Here is a 23,617-nt window from a genome sequence, read left to right as displayed (position 1 = left end):
TAAAATAAAGGTGTATGAAAATTCTAGTTTTCAAAATCCTGACTGACCACATTTGAAACCTTGTTTGCATAGCACACATTTTTTTTCAATACTAGATGATAGTTATTAAATGATTTAAGGTCTTATTAATACTTCCTTTCCCAGACACAGCAGGCTAGGCTAGTCAAATTCCTTGCTCTTTATTTAAAACCACTAAACTTCTCAACTTAAAAAATATCCTTAAAAGCATCAGAGGTGACAAGATAGTAAGAAGCTCTCAGGATAAAAATCTAAGGGAAACTAGGAACCCAGAGACCTAAGTAGAACACCACAGTTCCTTCTGGCCCAAAGGCATCTCCACCATGAGTTAATCTGGGTTTCTGTTTTGGCAGCCCCTGGAGGAAAGGGGGAAGAATCTAGGCCCAGCGCCTACCTAATGTGGAGGATATTATAGAAGACATTGCGCATATTAAGCTGGGACCCCAAGATATAACATCCATAGGATGAGTGTGTGCCATACATAAAACCTACCTCTACCCCCAATTCTGGGAAACTTCAGGGATGGTTGCCTTGACACTAAGCAGAAGACGAGAAAAAGGGAAAGGAAAATAACACCATGAGAAGTTGTGGTAAGACATCCACAACTGTGACCACGACCAAGGTGGTTATAGTCATGGGGAGTTAGCCCAGGTGGGCCTGGGAGTCATGGTAAGTCATGTGCTTGATCTGGGGTGATCCTGGGCTGGGGTATCGTCCATGCCAGACAGGAGCACAAGTATAAACTCTCTGAGAGAATCATCATCTTCCTAGGCCTCAAGATTCTCCCTCCTTAATATTTCCTAAGAACAAAGAGTAGTACACAATTAAACACACAAGGAAAAACAGGTTCCATGAATCAGAATCAGAAACACACCCACATATACTGGAACTGTCAAATATGGATTGTAAAACAACTATGCTTCCCCTATGTAAAAAAATAAAAGACCACATAAAAAGTATCTGCAAACAGGAAACTATGAAAACCAAACAAGCAGGTTTTTAAAAGATGAAACAGAACTTTCATAAATAAAAATATATATTAACCAAATTAAAAACTAGAAGGAGAGGATAATAAACAGAAATAGTTAAAAGGGAATTAGTGATTTGAAAGATATGTCAGATGACATCTAACATATGGCCGGAGAAACAGAAACAATGAACAACATGGAAGGGAAGTTAGAACTCATGAGGGTAGTGAGAGGATCTAAAATACATTTAACTGTAATTACAGAAGAAGAAAATGGTAAGAGTAGAGAAGCAATATTTAAAGAAGTAATGACTGAGAATTTTCCAGAACTGATAAAGATAGCAATTGGGCCAGGCATGGTGGCTCATGCCTGTAACCCCAGCACTTTGGCAGGCCAAAGCAGGTGGATCACTACAGGTCAGCAGTTCAAGACCAGCATGGCCAACATGGTGAAACACTGTCTCTACTAAAAATACAAAAGTTAGCCAGGTGTGCTGGCACTCACCTGTAATCCCAGCTACTTGGGAAGCTGAGGCAGGAGAACTGCTTGAGCCTGGGAGGCACAGGTTGCAGTGAGCCAAGATTGCACCACTGCACTCCAGCCTGGGTGACAAAGTGAGACTCCATCTCAAAAAAAAAAAAAACAAAAAAGATAGCAATCCACAGATTCATAGATTTAAGAAGGCCCAGAGAATCTCAAGAGGAATATATATATATTTTAATTGCAATACAGAAAGACAAAGACTAAGGGGAAAATCTTGAAGCCTACAGGGATAAAAAGGGCATTATCTTCAAAGGAATGACAGTGACTATCGCTTCTCTGTGGCAAGCATGTAAGCAAGAAGACAGTGCGATGATATAATCATTATACTGAAAGGAAATAACTGCTAGACTAGAATTCTATACTCAGAGAAAAAACCTTCAAGAATGAGGAAGAAATAAATTCATTTTCAGACAACAAAAACTAAGAGATTTCATCTCTAGGAGGCCTCAAAGATCTTCAGACAAAAATTAAAGTGATTCCAAATGGAAGGTCTGGATACAAAAATGAATTAAAAACAAAAAAGGTGGTAAATATGTGTGCAAATCTTTAAAAAATTGTCTCTGTTGCTTAAGGTTAATAATGTCTCTAAGATTAAAAATACAGAACAAAAGGCATGACAAAAGTAACAAGTCAGAAGAGGGAACTTGGAAATAAAATATTCTAAACACCTTGGATTTTCTAGGAGGGTAAAAGAGGGGTCAACATTGGATTTTGATAACTTAGGTATACCCATTGTAATTTCTAGGATAACCACCAAAATAACAAAAATTGAGTCTATAATTTCAAAACTAAAAGGGAAAATGGAATCAAGTCAAGAAAAGGGAGAGAAAGAACATAAAATAGGCAAAAATAGAAAGCACAAAACAAGATGAAGATGTAAAAGCATGTAAAAATGATTATATTAAGCACATATGAAATAAGATCTGGTGGAAAAAAGAACAAATGTGTCCGGACTGAATAAAACAAAATCCCACCATATGTTATCTATAAGAAACACATCTAAGCACATTCTACTTGTATTAGGTTTTTAAGTAGGCAAAAGTAAATTATAGCATTTGGGAATACTTGTTAAACGGCAAGGATGTGAGTCAAACTAAGACAATGATTAACGCAGAAGTTGGCATAGAGTATATTTCTTGGGCGGAAAAGTGGTGTTGTGATTATCAAGGGGCCTATGGATTGGGGGGCACTAGGGAGCTGCAGAAAGTTGAAAATGTGGAACAGAACGTTCCAGGACGATGGGAAAGCAAGCGCAAAGGCCAAGAGGCAGGAACAAGTCCAGCAAGCAGAAAGCACCTCGACATCACTGAAGCACAGTGAAAGGAGCTGGGAGAGATGAAGTCAGGCAGGTCCACAGCCCAGATCTGGACCATGCAGAGCCCTGCAGACCAGGGTTTCCAGATTAGATCTTAACCCAGAGCACAGCAGAGAGGGGGAGGGCTCTCATGGGAGCTCCAGGTGGGTATACCTGTGCCAGGCAAGGGTTGGGGTGATGAGTAGAAATCTTGGAGGAGAAAGGGTGCCTAGGCTAGACTTCAAAGAAATGAGTAAGAATCAAATGTAGAAGACAAGGGGGTGTGGAGATCCCTGGGATGGAATGCACAGAGAACTTTGAGCAGTTCATTCTTACTAGAGCTTGGCACGCAAGGAAGGAATTGGAAAAGAAGTATTGGTGACTCTGGTGGACTTGAGGCCATCAAGAACTAAGAGACAGGATTTTTTAAAAAACACCTTTGCAAGCTCTAGGTCTCTAATTTGAAAGCCCCAACCCGTATTAAATACATTACCTTGAACCTATATCCTATATTAATGTTTTATCTATATAAAAAAGTGAGGGCTGCTCTCCAGTGCCCCCCCCAACTCCATGGGCTCCTTGACAATCAAATCACCACTTTTCCTCCCAAGAAATATACACTATACCAAAGTCTTTAAAATAATTTTTACAACTTTCCCTTTAAGAATTAATATCATAAGAAGATGGCAGAATGTGTACCATTGTCAAAGCTGTATGATGGATATATGGGAACTCATTATACTATTCTCTCTTCTTTGGGGCAATCAAAATTTTCATAATAAAAATAACCAAAGGAATTGTTATTTTGTTCCTGTTTAGATTAAAACTTTATTATATTTAACCAAAGGAATTGTTATTTTGTTCTTGTTCAGATTAAAACTTTATTATATTTATATATAAGTCTCTGATTTGAGTTCAGCCATGAAATCATATCTTGTAAACAGAGACATTTAATAATGTTAGGAAAAAAATTTTGAGATAATTATCAGAGGCCGAGGATTACTTTTTAAGCACCAAGAAAATTTACACCCATAGGATTTTACAATGCATCCCTTATGGCTTTTATTTGCTTATTTGGTTGTCTCCCAAGTAAAACCTTTTTTTAAAAGCAAGAAGCAAGAAACCTGGATCTAAAACACCTAATGAGGATATAATATGCAAAGTATAAAGAGAAAAAACTAGAAAAGAAACAAAAACATGACGCTTTTTTTCTTTCCTCTCCTTTCTCTCTTATTTTTAGACAGCTTTAGAAAACTATCTGGTTGGCTGCAGGCATATCTGGATGTGTTTTCTGAAATTAAAAGCATAAATTAAATAAAAACATCTAACGCATCAAAACATCTAAAACTCAAGAGAAATCCATGTGGCAGCTTAAGCATCTTCAGTATGTGGCACAGAATTTCTTAGGAGAGAAGGGAGTTTAGAATGGAACATCAACCAATTTAACAAAAATTTACTACCTCAGCAGCTTACTGGATAATGAACTAAAAGATACAAAAGTACTTTATGAACATGGTAACGTTTTCCTTCAAGGTAGTCATATGCAAAGTAGGCTCCATAGGTTGGTTTTACATCCTCAATATCTTCAAAAGCTACAGACTGAAGGACATAAGAGACTTGCCCTCTCTCTTCCTGTAAACAATGTGGAAATGATAAAAAATAAATGTTTACTGGTTGATATCAGTTCCACAGTCTGGTCTGATAAATGCCTGCAGCTAATCTGCACCAAGTATCTGAGCGAGGGCTCCAAACCTCCCAACCCTGCTTTCAACCTAGTTTCCCATTCCTATAGTGATTCATCACGCTGTGAAGGTTCCACCCCACTCCTGGGCTTTTTGGACGGGGACAAAGTGACTTGTGAGTGACCGCACCCTACTGGCACCTACACCTCTTATTCCCCAGAAACGACAATGTACTTGTGTCCCTCGCCCTATCTGCCACCCACATGCAGATAGACATGCCAAAGAAATTAATCAATACACCTCCAGAAAATTGTTTCACACTTTCTCCCCACTCCTCAAAATGCCAATACTTCCTCCTCCCTCTTCGCTCTCCTCATATGCCCGTTTCCTATTTCACTGGGATGATGGAGACAACCAGGAGAGAATTACCTGACTCTGCCTCCCTATGCCCCTGTCTGGACTTCTCTCCTGTTACCACAAATGAATGCTCCATGCTCCTCTCTAAGGCAACTCCTGACTGTGCTCCACACCCCAGCGCCTCCTGCCTGGGCAAGGCTCGGCTCTTGCCATTTCTCTCCTTTCAGGCATCATCCATTTTTCCCTCTTTGCTGGATCATTCCCATCAGTATACAAACAAGCCATCATTTTTCCCTTGTTAAAAAAAATCCTTAACCCCAAGTTCCTCCTCTAATGACTATTCTCTTTTTCTGGACCTCTTTTTTATAACAAACCTCTCGAGAGTTCCCACACTGCAACTTCTCTCCTCCATTTTGTCTTAAGACCTTCCACCCAAAGGCAGACACCGAATGACTTGCATGTTGCTACATGGACCGTGAGTAGTGACACAGCTGACGATGAGTGTCTTCTTCTCTTGGCCTCCTCACTCACCCATCTCCTTCACAGCCTCCTTTATCAGCTCCTCCTCAATTCCATAACCTCTCACACGGAGCTGTCTCAAGCCTCCATCCTCAGATGTTTTCTCTACTTACCCTCACTCTCTTTGAGATCTCACACCGTCTCAAGGCTTTATATGCTATCTATTCACCAACAACTGCCAAGTCCACACCTCCTCCCTGAACTGTGCATTCACCTATCCAGCTGCCTACAGCACTCCTCTGCATAGATATCTAATAGATACCTGCAGATTCACATGACCAAAATCAAAATCCTGGACTTCTCCCCAGGTTTGCTCCTCCCTCACGCTTCATCAACCCACTAAAGGGCAACTCCTTCTGTCTAACTGCCTAGGCTAAAACCCAAGCGTCATTCTTGAATTCTCACTTTCTCTCATACCACACAACCAATCTCTCAGAAGATTCTGTTTATCTTCAAAATAAAGTATAATCTGAGGCCTCCACTCAAACAGTTCATGAAAAACATATGTGTATGTATGTATGTATGTGTGTATAGGTGTGTGTGCACACTTGTACAGAAGGAACAGAAAAAACATCAGAGCAAGTATGGCATCATGTTAACAGTGGTGAATCTGGGTGGGTTTATACAGGATTTCTTTATACTATTCTTCAAACTTCTCTGTAAGTTTTCAAAATAAAAAAATTGTTTCAAAACAAAAAAATTAAGAGAAATTTAATGTATAAATCTTGATTGGACTGTATCTGGAAAGAAATACAAATATAAAAGAAATCGAAGGGAAGATAATGGGGAGAATTTGTCTACTGTCTCCTCCCCCAGTGAAATGTAAACCATATCCCAAGGACTTATAAGACCGCTGGGCATATAGTAGGCACTCAAAATGTATTTGGGCAGTAAATGAAACAAAGACATTGCAAATCAGTCCTAGGTGCTGAATTCTCAAAAAAGGATAAGACTGGCTCTTTGTCATGAAGGAATTTATAGTCTGCAGATAAAAAAGAAATGTTAAGTAAGAGCATTGGGCTGTTGCCATTACTATTAAAGGGGCACACAAATGAGGGGACCATCAACTCCGCTTGGGAAAAAGAGAATGGGGGTAGGAAGCGTCCTTCATGGAGCAGGGGAGGCCACACAGCTTATGATTTGCTCTCCTCTGATGTCCCTGTCTCCTATTTCACTGGGATGATGGAGACAACCAGGAGAGACTTACCTGACTCTACCTCCCTATGTCCCTGCCTGGACTGCCCTCCTGTTACCACAAATGAACGCTCTGTGCTCCTCTCTAAGGCAACTTCACTAGACACTAAGTACCATTCCTGGCATAGAGTCGTCACCCAGTAAATATCCACGGTTTCCTAAATGAAGGTGAACTGAGTCTTAATGGAGAAGCAGGTATTTGTCACAGTAGGGGAAGGGCATCCTAGGTTGGGGCAGGTGGGCAGAACTTGAGCAAAGGCCAAGGGGTGAGAAGAAGCATGGCAGCCCCACCTGACAGCACAAGCCAGAGAGAAATGGATTGTTATAAATTCTCATAAAATTCTTAGGAAAAGAATAAAAACTTGTTCAAGAAGGGAGTCCACACAGAGAAGGCCCTTCTTTGCTTCAGAGGCAATCACAGTGCTACTATAGTGCTATCCTTAGTAGAATAGCTAACATTTATTATGTGCTTACAAGGTGATATGGTTTGGCTCTGAGTCCCCACCCAAATCTCATCTCAGAATATAATCCCCACATGTTAAGGGAGGGACCTGGTGGGAGACAATTGGATCATGGGGGCAGTTTCCTGATAGTGAGTGAGTTCTCATGAAAGCTGATAGTTTTAAAGAGAGTAAGGAAGTGGCACTTCCTCACTCTCACTCTCCCCTTTCACCATGTAAGACGTGCCTGCCTTGCTTCCCCTTGCCTTCTGCCATGATTGTAAGTTTCCTAAGGCCTCCCCAGCCAAGAGAAACTGTGAGTCAATTAAACCGCCTTTCTTTATAAATTACCTAGTCTCCAGTAGTATCTTTATAGCAGTGTGAAAACGGACTAATACATAAGGCACCAGTGCTCTATGTGTTTTGAACAATTCTAATGGCCCCATTTTAAATTCAAGGTACTATTTTGACTCAGGTTAAGTTTCAAGAAATCAAGGCTGAGGAAGCTGGTCAGTGCTAGAGACAGGCAGGTAGAGCTGGCAGTCAGAGCTGTCCTCTTGGCCTAAGACAGAAACCTCCCAGTTCTACCACAAGGACCTCACCCTACTGTTTAGACAAGTAAGGAACCACGGTTTCAAATTACATGCCACTTTAAAAGTCAGAAAGCCAGAAAATCATGTTCTCAACAAGAAGCTTTTCTTTAAAGAAGGAAAAGAAGAAGAAAATAAAACTATGAGCTTTAACTCCTCCAACAAAAATCATCATATCAAATCTGCCAAATAATTATACCTTCAAACATTTGGGGATTTAATAGAAACAAAGCCCAGATAAAAGGCATGGTACTAATGTATACCCAAGAGTATTAAGCAAGCTTACAATGGTATTATTTGATTAGGTAGGTGAATTCAATTCATTTTGGCAGCCCTTAATACTAATTGAATTGATCAAAATTAATTAGTTTTCTTGAGCTCTGACTATGGGTTTGGCAATATCGTAGGTGCTTTATATGAACCATTTTATTTAATCACTATATTAAATAACAACTTTATCAGGTTTTTAAGGTTATTGCCTTGTTTTATGGATAAGGAAATGAAGGATTGTTTGTTCATCCTAAGGATGATGATAAAATAAAGAGATATTACCATTTATGTATCAAGGGAAGAGATCCTGTTTTTCCATCTAGCAGCAAATACAGAACTCAGCAGATAGTAAATGCTTTACAAAAAAAAAAAAAAAAAAAAAAAAAGCTTATTGAGCCACATAAGTATTGGAAAGAAACAGAAAGAACAACTTACTGTCATGGAGTAAGAGAAGCTTTTGGGTTTTAATATGCCAAAGATTTAGAGTCAGGATTCATGTAAATGCTTCATAATTCCAGATAAGACAATATTTTATTTTTAAATCAATCCAGTGGAAATGATGCACACAAGTTCAAGTCTTATTTCAGAACTAGAATCAATAAGAACTGAAATCAGTTCAAGTTGGACACATTTCCCTGACTAAAATGGGAGAGAAACAGTAGAGCAATACTATCTCAACGAATAACGGAAGGGAAATACGAGTGTCCACTGAAAAGTACATCTAAAGGACAACGTTAGAAGAAATTCTGCATTCGGCTATTTCTGCAGATCTGTTTGGACCTATCAACTAGTGCTACAGGTGTAGTTTTAATCCCTTCCTACCTTCTCATAAAATACTACATGGTCTACATTCCTCACACACTGAGAATTTCTCACTCAGTTTCTATTTTTTTGCAAATCATATCCCAGGCTTCAGATCACTTAGTGGGACCTGATACAAGCCAAAACCACTCCTACTATTGGGGCCTGCTCCAACCCCTCACCTACTCCTGCTCCACCCCCAGCTACCCACAGAGAAGGAAAGGAGAACTGAGAGAAAGTTCCATGACAGATCTGCATGAAAGCTGGGTTCCACTGATAATGAGCACCAAAGGTCCTAAATAAGGTATTTCCAATCTCAGTGACTCCTGGCACCTAGAACAATGATAAACACTGCGAGGCTTAATGGTATATGTGCCAAGGTTGGAATGTCTGGCAGAATCCTACTACAGGATGGTCACTTGTCCCATGGTTATCACTAGATAAATACTGTTCCTTTGAAAAATAAAAATAATATAAATTGTGATATAACCGACTTAGCCTATATACTTCAATAGTAACTCTGTCCCCCAAATCTATCATAAAATTTATTCACAAGAAGCTCTCTACATTGACCAATTCTTAGATTTGTTGATTTCAAATCTGGTTTGCTACCCAACAAGTACTCACTCATTTGCAATATGATGACTCAGCCCTGTCCCCAGGGAGAGCTAGATGCTCCTATTGCTGTCTGCTAAATTATTGTGCCTGATTCCTCTTTAAACTCTGAGCACCAGAAAACAGTGATTTTATCCTTTTTTTCCCCCATAGGTTACTGGGGTACAGGTGGTGTTTGGGTACATGAGTATGTTCTTTAGTGGTGATCTGTGAAATTTTGGTGCCCCCAGTCACTCCTTTTCTTTTTCTCCATTTGGCCCATGTAACCATTCTTGAAAATTCAGCAGTGTCACCTCCTCTAGAAACCCTTTCCTGCCTCCTCCTTCCTCTTCTCAGTCTTCCCTAGGACCATTTGAAAGAATAAACTCAAGCTTCTCTAATTAGAGTCAGGCCTCTAATCCCTAGAGATTCACTTCAATCCCTGAAGTCCAGTTAATTGACTCATTCACTGGACATTTTGGGGGGCCTTACAAAGCACCAGACATTGTGCTGAGTGGTGGGGATGAAAAGATAAATAAGACACAGTCCCAGAACTCAAGGTATTAACGGTCAAACAGCAGAGATGGATGCAAACAGCGAACACGGCAAGTCTCCAAGTGCTCTAGTAGAGAACAACTAAAAGTGCAATATGGGCGGCAAGGAGAAAGCAACGAATTTAACTCCAGCCCTTCATAAGTTGGAGGCGGAAAGGAAAGAGAAAGGAGGCTGCCATGTACAAACAAAAGACCAAACTTCCCCCTTTCCATGTTTGCTCTGCAGGCAGTAAAATAATATATTATTTTATATTATATAATATATAATATTATACATATATATAAAATATTATAATATTACTGAATTTCTCTAACATTGTGCTTCAGCTGGGTACAAATTCCAGCTCTGCTGCTTAGTAGCTGTGTGGTGTTGGGTCAGGTATTCCACCTCTCTTTACTTCTCTTTATTCGTGGGTGAGAAGAACTTTTAATATCTAACATATTACAAAGGATTGTTATTTAAATGTAAAGGCTCCATCACAGCATCTGAACTGTATAAATACCTCAATAAATACCTCTTTCCCCTCTCTTCTCAGGGTCTAAGTCTCCTGCCAGCATTAATGCCCACACATCTGCAAGAAAACCTATTATATACTAATATGTAAGCTGAAAATATGCAATTTCATTACAACTGTGGCTAAAGGCAATACAGGAGTTAGAGAACTTTGCAGAATTAAGGAATATGGCCAAGACTTGAGCCTCTAATGCCAATTCTGCTGTTAACCTTGGCCTGTGTGTCATGGTGTACCAAGTGTTTAATGCTGCCACATTCCCTCAATCACAGTATATCTTCCATGGAACAGTACACTAGCTTTTCTACACAGTTGAACCCTAAGAGCAGTAAACAGCCTCCCTTGTCCACTGCTAGGACATTGTAAACAGGCAATATAAGAAATAGTGGCCAAGTCTACAGTAATTTGCCAGCAGCTCACCTTGCAGTCAATAATAAGTGAATTGTAAATTTAAAAGTAATTAAAAGAGTATAATTGGATTGTTTGTAACACAAAGGATAAATGCTTGAGGTGATGGATATCCCATTTACTCTGTGATCTGATTATTACATATTGCATGGCTATGTCAAAATATCTCACATACCCCATAAATACATATACCCATTTATGTACCTACAAACATTCTAAAAATCAAATAGAATAAAAGTAGTTGGCTCCAATTGCTTTTAGTTAAGTTTCCTATCATGTAGAGGGCTTATTATGAATTTGGATGTGGGAAGGCCTACAAATAAACCTCACAAACCTACTTCCAATAGTCATTTGGAATCTGCTCAAATCATTCCAACTTGAGAAGTGGCTTGATACCCTGTTACTTAGTCCAAATGCCCATACTCCATTACCACCATCTTATGCACAAACTCCTCCACCCTTACATTCCTAGGTGTTATATTCAAATATCAGGAGCCATGTGCAATGTGCCAACTGTTACTTAGTCCAAATGCCCATACTCCATTACCACCATCTTATGCACAAACTCCTCCACCCTTACATTCCTAGGTGTTATATTCAAATATCAGGAGCCATGTGCAATGTGCCAACTTTTAGGACAAATAGATGAATTAGTAGTGGTTGAAGATTCTTTTAATTCTTGCCAGGATGTGGTTACCATGAGCTAATAACTGCAAGGCGAATAGCCAGGAGGAAATCAAACACTTCAGCTCCAAGCAGAAGGCACCTACCCCTATGACAATGGGAAGTGACTGCAAAGGAGGGAGGAAGAAAGCATGAAAGAGAAGGAGAGCAAGAAAGGGCAAGCCAGATGGGATTCCCAAGAGGAAGCAACAGAGTGCTTCCCTTTCAACAATCTAAAATGTAATTCTCTTGATGGCAAAGTAAGATAAAAGGCCCAGAATAACCCATAACTGAAGCCATAAGGAAGGGGCCCTAGAAGGGAACCACTTTGCTTGAGTATTACAATTGATGGCTCCCTGTAAGATATTAAATAACTTTACCAATGTGCAGAATCAATTGTCCCTGTGAGTTCTGCAAGATCAGAAATTGTTGCTTACTCAACTTTGCAACCACATTTGAAACAGAACCAAGCACTGAGAGATGCACATTAGACAAACATCCCCTCACTTAATCCCAAATGACTTTATAAATAGTAGCTATTATTCTCCTTTCACAGAAGAAAAATCTGGGGCTTGGCAACATTAAAGGACTTGCTAGGGGTAACAGAGCTTGAGCCAGACCATGAACCAGGTAGATTCGATTCCCACTCTCAAATTTGTTCAAGATCAGTTGCCTCTTGTACTTCTCCTGCACACAGGAGGTAACCAATAAATATTACATTTAAGAGCAAACTCCTGTACCCAGAAGTCACGCTGACCTCCTAAGGCTGATCAGACTGTTCAGGCCCCAGCAGAGGTAGCTTTACTAAAGCCAGCACCACAGAGGACCAGGCTTTGTTCCTCTATCCCTCCTGGTAGAGGCAAGCTGTGTCCTCTTCAGAATCACCTGGGTAAATTTAAAATCTCTGAAGTTCAAAGACATTCACTGTGGATTCTGACATTTCTCATGTGGTGCTTCAAAAGCCCTGGCTTCTGGAGGCACAGTGGGCATCACTCCCTACTGAAGTAGGACACCTTTCTTCATCCACTTCTGTCACATCGCTACACAGCAGCAAGCCAAAGGTGCCGAGGCTCTGAACTCGCGTTGGTTTTTCATCTTTTTCTTGTGCATGAGTAATGCCCAAGTTGATAGTCCTGTGAATCCACATGGATTCTGCCTCCTTAGGGTTCCACAGAATCAGAGCTTCATCCTAAATTGAGAATCTGCTCTCCTTGCATCTTCTTGGATCTCTCCTTCTCAAAATGATCGACATCAGAGCCACCTCTCTTAGGTAGCATGCTTCTGGCTCTGAGGAAGCCATGTGGCCAGGGCATGGCTGTGACAGACTAATAGCTGTTTGCTGCTGCTTCTGGTACCCCAAAGTGAGTAACAACAAAAACCAACGACCTTCAGGCAGCTGACACTCACTACCCCCATACCATGTGCAAGACACCTTTCTAAACACTTTATTTATATATATTAATTCATCTAGTCTTCACAACAACCCTATGAGGCAGACACTATTAATGTGCCCCTTTTATGAATCCAGTGGCCAGCAACCATCCCAAATACACCCGAGGTTTTTATCAGAGAGAAGACTCAAATGCAGACTCCCAGGCTCCACAGCCCACCGCCTTCACCACCATACTGACCCACTGGTCCTGCTACCAGGCTTGTGGTAAAAGTGTGAATGTCTTCTAATGTGAGCCTAACATGGATTTCATATTTGCTTATATCTGATTTTGTCTGCCAGAAATACTAGGTGAACACAGAAAACTGAACCAGGCTGAACTGAATGGCCTAGGAGTATATATGCACACACGTGTGTGCACGCGCACACACACACACTCTCTTCAAATATGTCCAAGCTACCTTAGTCACACTAGTTATGAGACACACCCATCTGGTATTGCAACTTTCCCTCTCATTTCAGGTCTTCTTCCTTCCAGCACTTCACAATAACTCACTGCCACCCTTCTGACATTGTTATAGACTGAACTGTGTGCCCCCAGAATACATATGTTGAAGCCCTCCCTCCCAATGTGACTACCTTGGGAGATGAGGCTGTTAATAAGGTAATTCAGGTTAAATTAGGTCATAAGGGTAGGACCCTATTACAATATGATTGGTGTCCTTATAAGAAGAGGAAGACACACCAGGGATATGCACACAAGGTGGAAAGGCCAGGGAAAGAAGCCCCTGGAGAAACCAAACTTATGTCACCCGGGACTTTTAGCCTCCAGAACTATGAGAAAATACATTTCTGTTAAGCCACACAGTCTGCGGTATTTTGTTATGACAGCCTGAGCTAACACAGCAACAGCCACTACAAGCAAATGTTAGGTCTATTTCAAGGTCACGTGCCATATTTATTGTAGTAGCTATGTATTTCTTAACCATTTAATGTGTATAAAACTGCTCTTGTTTTTATTAGGTTCCTAGCTTATTTTCAAAGTGTCACTGATGAAATTTCCAAGTGTTGTGTCCCTAACCCATTCTTCTCACAAACCCTAAGTTATTTTGTTTTGTTGTGTGATTTTGCATGGTGTGGCCATTTTTAGGAATGCAGCATATGTCATATGACAGCACAAGTGACTATACTACTGCCCACAGGTCAATGACTTACAGATCCTGAAGATGAAGCATAAAACATAACCTTTCTACAGCCATCTTCAGGCACTCTGATGAGGCTGGTTCTATTAAAAACATTTCAAGAAGGGCAGGTGCCAAGTACAGACACACATGATGTGTAAGCATTGGTGTGGGCACCTGTATAAAATACGACACTGTATAAGCAGTAAATGATAAAGGATGTATTTCTGGATGGTATGCTTTGAAGTCTTTCCCCCTACAATTCTGTATGAACATTATGTAGGCTTTTATAAATCCTCTACAATCAAAATCAATTATAAGGATTTGCATGATTCTGCTCCAAATCAGAAACAAATAACTTTTAAAATACATTAAACAACAACAAAAAATAGTACATAGGTTCAAAAATAACAGACTGGGTTAAATAATAATATGAGGCCTTAATAAATTCAGTTATTCCTCTACATTCTGTCCTCTTTATTACCATCCAATTCCATGTTGAACAAAATTATTGGAAAAAAATATTATTTAAAAAGCCTTTAGAAATTTAGACTTTACATAAAAACTGACCACTCAAATGTAGGCAGACCATAGTAGTAGCCAATGTGCAGCCAGCCTGACCAAGGTATGGCCTGTCTTATATTTTTAGCAAAAATCTCTTTTCCTTAATTAGCCAACACACATGCATTAGAGGCCTAGCCATATGCCATCAAGGAATGTGTGAGGCTTGTTCTAAATGGAAAACCTGAGTTCACCGGCCACAGATGGTAGGTCTGGAATAGAATGAGGGCGACAATGTTTCAAAGGCTTATTCAAGGCAAAAGAGCAGACTGTCCATAGTCCGGTTCATAAATCTTCAGAATTTCTGTAATGAAACCAATGCTGCCTTGAGGATACTAACAGCTCTGAAGAGTGCCTGGCTACGGTAAATGAAACTGCACACTATCAAGGCACCATATCTCAGGAATACTGGAGATAGGCATACCAATTACAGAACTATTCAAATTTTTCTATTAAATGGCAAAACTCTGAGAAATGGATGACTGCGCCTAGCACTAGGAGACTATATTCTCCTCCTTGAAACTCTGAAAGAACCACAAATAGTATTATAACCCTAAAGTAGGGTTCTGCAAACTATGGCTAGAGGGCCAAATCCAGCCTGCCATCTGTTTTTGTATGGCCCATGGGTTAAGAATAGCTTTTATTTTTTGTAATGTATTTTTTAAAGAATAATACTTTACGACACATGAAAATGACATATTCAAATTTCAGTATCCATAAATACACTTTTACTGGAACACAGCCATGCACATTTGCATCGTCTCTGGCTGCTTTTATGCTGCAGCAGAATTGTAATTGCAACAAAGTCCATATGATCTAAAATATTTATTTCATGGCCATTTATAGGAAAAGTTTGCTGACCTCTGTCCCAAAGCTAAAACTGACCTGAATACAACCCACAGATATAAAACTGTTTAAGGTAATAGTCTTGCACACCAAGACATTCACTGAGCAGTAACTTGGACTATAACAATGTACTCTGGATGACAGAAGTTGCTCTCCAAACCAGGGACTGTTTTGTATTAATGGAAAATAACCAAAACTATCACCATAACAGAAACAAAACAGCTCAACCCTGTACTTCTCAACAACTAGAGACTGTCCACCAATTTTATGATTTTTTTCCCAGACTTATAATCAGGATCTACACATTGCTGATCATGTATCCGAGTACTGAAAAACAAAGATGCCATCTCTCTAGAAGATAATAGTTTCTTATTCCCCCCTTCAAAAACTGCATTCATTATGAGGAGAATTTTGGCAGTAAATTTTGTAATTGATGCTCATGTCATGGTCTGATAGAGAAAATAATCAAAATTGAATTTTCTCTCTGGCAAAACTTTGTCCATCACCAGAGTATGGAATATATGGAAATGGTTTACAAATATTCAGGGTTTTTTTTTTTTTTGCAAGTAGGTGGCTGTTTATGAAAACATGTTGAACATATTCCCCATACTATTTCCTCAGATAAAAGACTGATCTGAAATAAAGGAATATGAGAGACTCAACTGTTTGTTTCCTATATGACCTCACTTCCCTTCCCCTGTCATCAATTATTAGGCTCCACTTTCTATGAAGGTCGCAAGATAGCAATGATAATTTATAAACAGCTGTAAAAACTGCTATTTAGATTCAAGGTGACCAAGTTAGTATTGGTTAACCCATTCACTTCTCAATGATGAATTAGCTCGCGTTCAACGGAATCACAAACTAAGAAAAATCACAGGGCTTCTTTGCAGAAATAATCACAGTTTCGAAAGGGTCCCAGGTTTTGATGAGTCTGCTGCCACTATACAGAAGCATACAAATATGGCAGCATTGGGGGAAAGTTTTAATCAGTATCAATTCTAAAATGGAATTCCTAAAGAAAAGGGAATCTTAAGCTGTCATCTTACTCAACAAACTCCGTAACTTCAGCAGCATAGGGAGTAAGCTCCAATTCAAATCACTGAGTAGTAGTGTGAATATTCCTTGCTATAGATTTTCAGATTACATATGGGAGATTCATCTTTCCAATCTTTGAGACTGCTTAAATAAAAGCCCTGTATTATATTTCCTCCCAGACCTGTGCTATGAAATGTACTGCATGATACTCAAAAATGATGAGCACAGGCAGGGTCCAAATGAAAGGAATGCCATTTATTCTGACATCTTATCTCTGCTTCTTCCTGTTACATCCAGCAAATATTTTTAATATCTTATTTATTTTATATTCTCCTGAGTGATAAAAACCCACCACTTGGATGCAATTGTCAGAGAAGGATGATACAGCTTCACCAGCCCAAACGCATAATCCCAACCGGCACCTGCTTCCATTCGGAACCAGTTGCTTCTAAAATGTCTCACATGACATCTCATTTTTATAAATTCTTCATTCTCTCTTGAAATTCTCTATTTCAGTTGCCAATAAGAATTTGAATGCTTTTGGAAGAAGTATTCATCAAAACTGACATGACTGTGAATGACTGACATCAAGCAAGAGAAAAAAAATCATGTCAATGTATTAGCATTTTACTCACTAAACAGCTTCTACTCAGTCCATCTGCATGTAATGGGTATGCCAGAAATTGGACATGCCTGCAGATGCTTACAAGCACAGTTTGGCTTGCATACTGGTGCTATTCCACACTGCTGAAAGATGAAATGCAATTATCCTGAAGGAATTCTATATTTTGGAAAATAGGAACTTATATAATATAAAAATTATAGATTCTTTGCATTTTGACCCTCAGGCAACAAGCTCCAAATTTGTGTTCTCTTGTATTCTAATTTGACTTTTAGTATTTCTGAACAGCAATTGTCTTTCTTCTCAACCAGGGATGTGTGTCATAAGCACTTGGGGCATTTTTTTCCATGATATACATGTTCAGACTCCACCTGAGTCATCATCCTGACACCCTGGGATGGGGCTCAGGCACGTGTATTTTGAAAACATCACTAGGTGATTGTGAAATGCATCCTTAGTTAAGAACAACTATTCTAGATCTTTTTTTATATAGGTAAGTAAGTATGACACACATTTGCATACACAGACCACTATAATTCTACTTTATCCCTCACGATGTTCTCTAAATGTTCTCCTTTGCCATCCCATTCTTTCCTCTGAATTTCTGTCTTTAAAATTGGCATGGAGCTTTCCATAGTCAGGTAATTTTCCTAGACAAATTTTATGCTAAGGCAGTATACATTAGGCACTCATTTATAGGGGCAAAGTGACAAATGAGATCAGCAACTCTTTCCAAAACAATGCCATTTTAACACACAGTCATAACAAATTACTTATTTGGCAGAGTCCTGTCTGTTGGGGTAAAGACTAAGAGAAATGAAAGAACAAGATGTGGCCCTGTGGTCTTCAAGCAACACAGAATTGGAATTGAAATAGATAGGCAAGTTAAGTAACCACATAAGGCAGCATGTGATTCAGGGTTAAATTCCTAGTCCTCTAAGGATGCAGGGGTAGCTGTGCTCACTCCAGTCCCAATAGTCAGGCCACACTTCAGAGAGGGCCTGGGATCTGAAGAATGGTGAGGGGATAAATGGGTAAGGCAGAGGAAGTTCCTGGCCTGGAACACCATACACAAGGCAGGAAGGAAAAAGGCACAGACAGTAAAAACACAACCCTCTAGAAGGAAGATGTCATCTGGGTGACTGACATTAAACAAGCAAAAGACAGATTCTAGTTATCAGGCTCAGGGACCTAATATTTATCCTGTACTTGTCTTAAAATCATCAAAATTTTAAAGTGTCAGAACATGCAGATAGTAGCATTTTAGAAAAATAATTTGGGATTTTTGGTAGCAAACAAAATGTCTATGTGTATGCAAGATAAAAAAAATAAGCAGACATATGAAAGCATATTGGGCTACAATGGCGAATTTACAAAGAATTAATAGAACTCAGTGGCTAATTGACTTGAGTTTCCAGCCTATGACAAAACGGAAGCACAAAAACAATAGGAAAAACAAAGTCAGGAGTGGAAGCAAATTAGAACTGCCAGTTGGAGCTGGCAGAACGATGCCTTAGAAGAAACATCTGCACTGTACACATGGCTTTGCAAGAAGCTGGTGAGAGGAAATGATTTTAACACACAGAATGGAAGGTAGGGTAAGGAAAATATGAGATTGAAGACTAAATCTGGAGTGTCATTAACACATTAAAGACCACAGAGCAAACACAGAATAAATGATGCAAACAAAAGGCCTTGGAAAGGCAGGAGAATCTAGTGGCAACTCAGAAACCAAGGAAGAAGAGAGTTTCAAAACAAAACTTCATCAATACTATATCATACAACAGAAAGATGAAAGGCCACTGACACTGACCCAGTTCTAATCCCAGCAAACCCCCCGTGCACCCCAACCTACAGTTGATCTTTTTCCTTTAATCTTTACTGACTATCCATATCAATCCTACAACACACATATCTGGTTATTTTCTTTTTTTGAGATGGAGTCTTGCTCTGTCGCCCAGGCTGGAGTGCAGTGGTGCAATCTTGGCTCACTGCAAGCTCCGCCTCCCGGGTTCATGCCATTCTCCTGCCTCAGCCTCCTGAGTAGCTGGGACTACAGGCGTCTGCCACCACATCTGGCTAATTTTTTGTATTTTTAGCAGAGACGGGGTTTCACCATTTTACCCAGGATGGTCTCGATCTCCTGACCTCATGATCCGCCCGCCTTGGCCTCCGAAAGTGCTGGGATTACAGGGGTGAGCCACTGCGTCTGGCCCCATATCTGGTTATTTTCTAATATCTATCTTTGACCTACACATACTCAGATATTATGTCGTATTTCCATAACACTATTACAAGTTTCTTGAGGGAGGAAATGATGTTATTTAATGCACCATCTCTTCCCCATCATTGTGCCTCCACATTGGCATACCACTAGCAATCATTTAGAATCATTTTTAATTGATTATAACTATGACTGTCTTATTTATTGTGGTATGCACATACTGATCTGTTGAATTCATGGAGAAGAGATAGACACTGCTCTAGTGTTAGTACTTGCTACACAAAGTGTGATCTATAGACCAATGGCACCAGCATCACGTGGAAACTTGTTAAAAATGCTGCTATCCCAGACCAAGTAAATCAGATTCTGCATTTTAACAAGATCCCCAGGTGACTGATGCTTATCTTAAAATCTCAAATACACTAGTATTTGAGAGAAACTGGAGTAGACTCAGCATAGTAGGGGCTGGCACCAAGTTACCAAAGAAGTTAGTCTGAGGAGGGAAAGATGGCACATGACTTTCAGCATGTAGACATGTGCTGAGACCCAACTTCACCCCTGCTCAGACTCATGGCTCAAAGACAGAGCCCAGGCCCTTTGGATATATGGCAGGGCCAAGCTGGGAAGCAATTTTGGCTTTTGACCAGGAGCCTAGATACATAAATCCTTCTCCCATAAACTGCCAGTAAGTTCATTTATTGAGAGGGCTTTGCTGATTGTATCCACCAGGTTGTTTTTCCAGACTTTATAAATATTCTAACCTCCTAAAGACCCTGTTTACGTTCTCCATATTTACCCATCCCTAGGAATTTGTGATATTTTTCTGCCTTCCATTCATTTCTCCTATAACATTAGGTTTCCCTCTAAGGATACAATTACTTGTAGGGAAAAGAAAGAGAGATCGGACTGTTACTGTGTCTATGTAGAAAGGGAAGACATAAGAGACTCCATTTTGAAAAAGACCTGTACTTTAAACAAGCTTTGTTGAGATGTTAATTTGTAGCTTTGCCCCAGCCACTTTGATCCAACCTGGAGCTCACAAAAACATGGGTCGTATGAAATCAAGGTTTAAGGGATCTAGGGCTATGCAGGACGTGCCTTGTTAACAAAATGTTTAAAAGCAGTATACTTGGTAAAAGTCATCACCATTCTCTAGTCTCAATAAACCAGGGGCACAATGCACTGCGGAAAGCCGCAGGGATCTCTGCCCTTGAAAGCTGGGTATTGTCCAAGGTTTCTCCCCATGTGATAGTCTGAAATATGGCCTCGTGGGATGAGAAAGACCTGACTGTTCTCCAGCCCGGCACCTGTAAAGGGTCTGTGCTGAGGTGGATTAGTAAAAGAGGAAAGCCTCTTGCAGTTGAGATAGAGGAAGGCCACTGTCTCCTGCCTGCCCCTGGGAACTGAATGTCTCGGTATAAAACTCGATTGCACATTTGTTCAATTCTGAGACAGGAGAAAAACCACCCTATGGTGGGAGGCGAGACATGTTTGCAGCAATGCTGCCTTGTTATTCTTTACTCCACTGAGATGTTTGGGTGGAGAGAAACATAAATCTGGCTTACGTGCACGTCCAGCCATAGTACCTTCCCTTGAACTTAATTATAACATAGATTCTTTTGCTCATATGTTTTTTGCTGACCTTCTCCTTATTATCACCCTGCTCTCCTACTACATTCCTTTTTACTGAAATAATGAAAATAATAATCAATTAAAACTGAGGGAACTCAGAGGCTGGTGCCGGTGCAGGTCCTTGGTGTGCTGAGTGCCGGTCCCCTGGGCCCACTGTTGTTTCTCTATACTTTGTCTCTGGGTCTTATTTCTTTTCTCAGTCTCTCGTCCCACCCGACTAGAAATATCCACAGGTGTGGAGGGGAAGGTCACCCCTTCACACTGAAATACTTTTTTGACATAATTGAAAGCCAAAGCTGAAAATGCAGCTTCAACCCCAAACAGAAAGGGCCTGCAACTAAGAGAGCTACACTGAAAGCACTATTGTTTAAATGGCCAGGTGTCAGGAAAAAGCTCCCGAAAGAAGAAATTGAGGAACTGTTAGAAGACATAGGAACAGTCACACCCAAAAGATGAAGACCACATAGGGTAATGACTCTCCAGGCACATCTTCCCTTTGTTGGGGATGTTCTCAACGTTTCAACATATTTTTCTCTGGTTTTCCTATAGGTAAGTGCATGAAGTATCACTACTTCAAAATATCACTGTGCTGGAAGAGCTCTCTGTGGGTCTTTTAATATTTTTAACAGCTTTATTGATATATAATTTATACACTATATAAAGTTCACATTTCAGAGATGGAAGAGACTTCAATTCCATCCCCCACCTTCAAGCAATGCTTCATTAAACTCACCCAGAAATATAATATAGCCATTTCTTAAATCTCCAGGAATACAGAAGATTGTCACGACCCTCTGATAATATATCCTAATATCTCAGTTTTTATTAGTAGGAAGAACCTAAGTTGCCTTTATTAAAATTCAAACTATCCACATCTATAAAAGTAACGACTTTTAATGCTGTATTTCAAAGATGACTGATTGAAAAGACCATTGTAGATCGTTTTATAATATGCTTACTTTGTAGAAACTCCATTAAGAAGTGAACTTTATTTACTGTATCCAAAGTGGAAATCACAAATTCTTACAAACTACTGTTTCCTGTGTTTTTCCTGAACTATTTTCCCACCAGATTGCAGCTTTTTAAGGGCTGCTGAAGCCTGCATGGATCTGTTATTTTTCACCTCAGGGTTGGCATGAGTACTTAGGCTTTTCTTTCAAAAAGAAAAACAGCAACTTACATGCTCTCACAGAACCTCGTCAGCGTGCTTGGCTTCTCCTGATTGCGTCTTTGTCGAAACCAGCGCTGAATGCTTCGAACATCCCAGTCCAGTTGCTTGGAGAGGCCTTCCAATCTCTTTTCATCAGGATGCTATGAAACAAAGTACCAGAAAAATAATTTTCAATCCACTTTCATTTTCACCATAAACAGATCTGCTCTTGTCTATATCTGAGGGGTTTTTTTCCCCCTATGGTTTACTATCTGCTACTGAGATTTCTATATTTACCTCTGAGGACCAAGGCCTTCCACTAGTAGCATGAACAAAAATAACCACTAGGACAAAAGAAGTTACTCATGAAACAACATTTGGAAACATGAATCTTGCTCTAATGCTTGCACTTCTCCTCATCAGCAATGTGCTTCCCGAAGGGCAACAAAGATTCAATGGAACATCCAACTAGCTGAGTCAGCCCCATCAGCCTTCAAAGGAAGGGAGTTCACTGAAGGTAAATTTGCAAAGAGGTATCATTCAAATATCTCACTTTCTCAACAACAACAACAACAACAACAACAAAATGCTACCCAATGATCACATATCAGGATAATGTAGTAGAGACAAAAAGCATGGAAAAAAATCCCAAAGTGCCTCATTTAAGCCTAAGGTACCATTTTTACCAAACACAGTTTATCTTTCTTCCCCTTCTCATACTTTGTCCCCATTTTTCACACATTCCTCTTCTATCCGTTTTCTTGGTCATCCCTTTTTAACTGTATCCCACATCAAGTCTTTTACTAAGACTATGCATTACTTGAAAAAAGTAAACTTGGTGAAGCGGCAAGAGATGGCCCTGAAATGATAGGCACTTGTTAATTCCTCACTCCATTGACCTCTCTGAGCCTCAGTTTCCTCATCTGTAAAAAAGAAAAGGTTGTTTACCAACTTAAATTATATTGCAACAAGAACCAAATGTGAAACTGTATGTAAAACTCAGTAAATGTTAATTTTCCTCTTTCCCATCTGATATGGTTTGGCTATGTCCCCACCCAAATCTCATCTTGAATTCCCAAGGGACTCAGCAGGGGAGGTACTAAATCATGGGGGCAGGTCTTTCCTGTGCTGTTCTCGTGATTGTGAATAAGTCTCACAAGATCTGATGGTTTTAAAAAGGGGAATTTCCCTGCACAAGTTCTCTTTTGTCTGCCACCATATGGGATGTGCCTTTCACCTTCCGCCATGATTGTGAAGTCTCACCAGCCATGTGGAACTGTAAGTCCAGTACATTTCCTTCTTGTTGTAAATTGTCCACTCTCAGGTTTGTCTTTATCAGCAGTGTGAAAATGGACTAATACACTATCCCTCCCCTCTATTCAATGTGTTAGAGAATGTCTAGCCAACAATCACATGAGGGTGACCTACTACACAACAAAACTAAGCCATGTGAGCTCCATTCCTTTATTATGTCTTTGCTTAATATTAACTATGTTTATTTAATCTTTCTTTGATTTGATACTAATGCTTTAATGTAAGTGATCAGGAAAAATAGGGGTAAGAAGA

The 23,617-nt window shown here is 39.8% G+C and overlaps 1 protein-coding gene across 2 annotated transcripts in view; it reads right to left on the bottom strand.

Annotated features, from left to right (window-relative positions):
* CERS6 (ceramide synthase 6) overlaps window positions 1–23,617 on the bottom strand; it is a 327,054-nt gene that overhangs the window by 195,825 nt on the left and 107,612 nt on the right. For both annotated transcript variants that reach the window (XM_054477374.2, XM_054477375.2), the window contains exon 3: window positions 22,082–22,212. In XM_054477374.2, the coding sequence (XP_054333349.1) occupies window positions 22,082–22,212 (131 nt within the window). The remainder of the gene's footprint in view (window positions 1–22,081; window positions 22,213–23,617) is intronic.

This window comes from Pongo pygmaeus, chromosome 11 (assembly GCF_028885625.2).
Source record: "Pongo pygmaeus isolate AG05252 chromosome 11, NHGRI_mPonPyg2-v2.0_pri, whole genome shotgun sequence".
Taxonomy (NCBI): Eukaryota; Metazoa; Chordata; class Mammalia; order Primates; family Hominidae; genus Pongo; species Pongo pygmaeus.
This window is presented reverse-complemented; position numbering and strand designations above follow the sequence as displayed.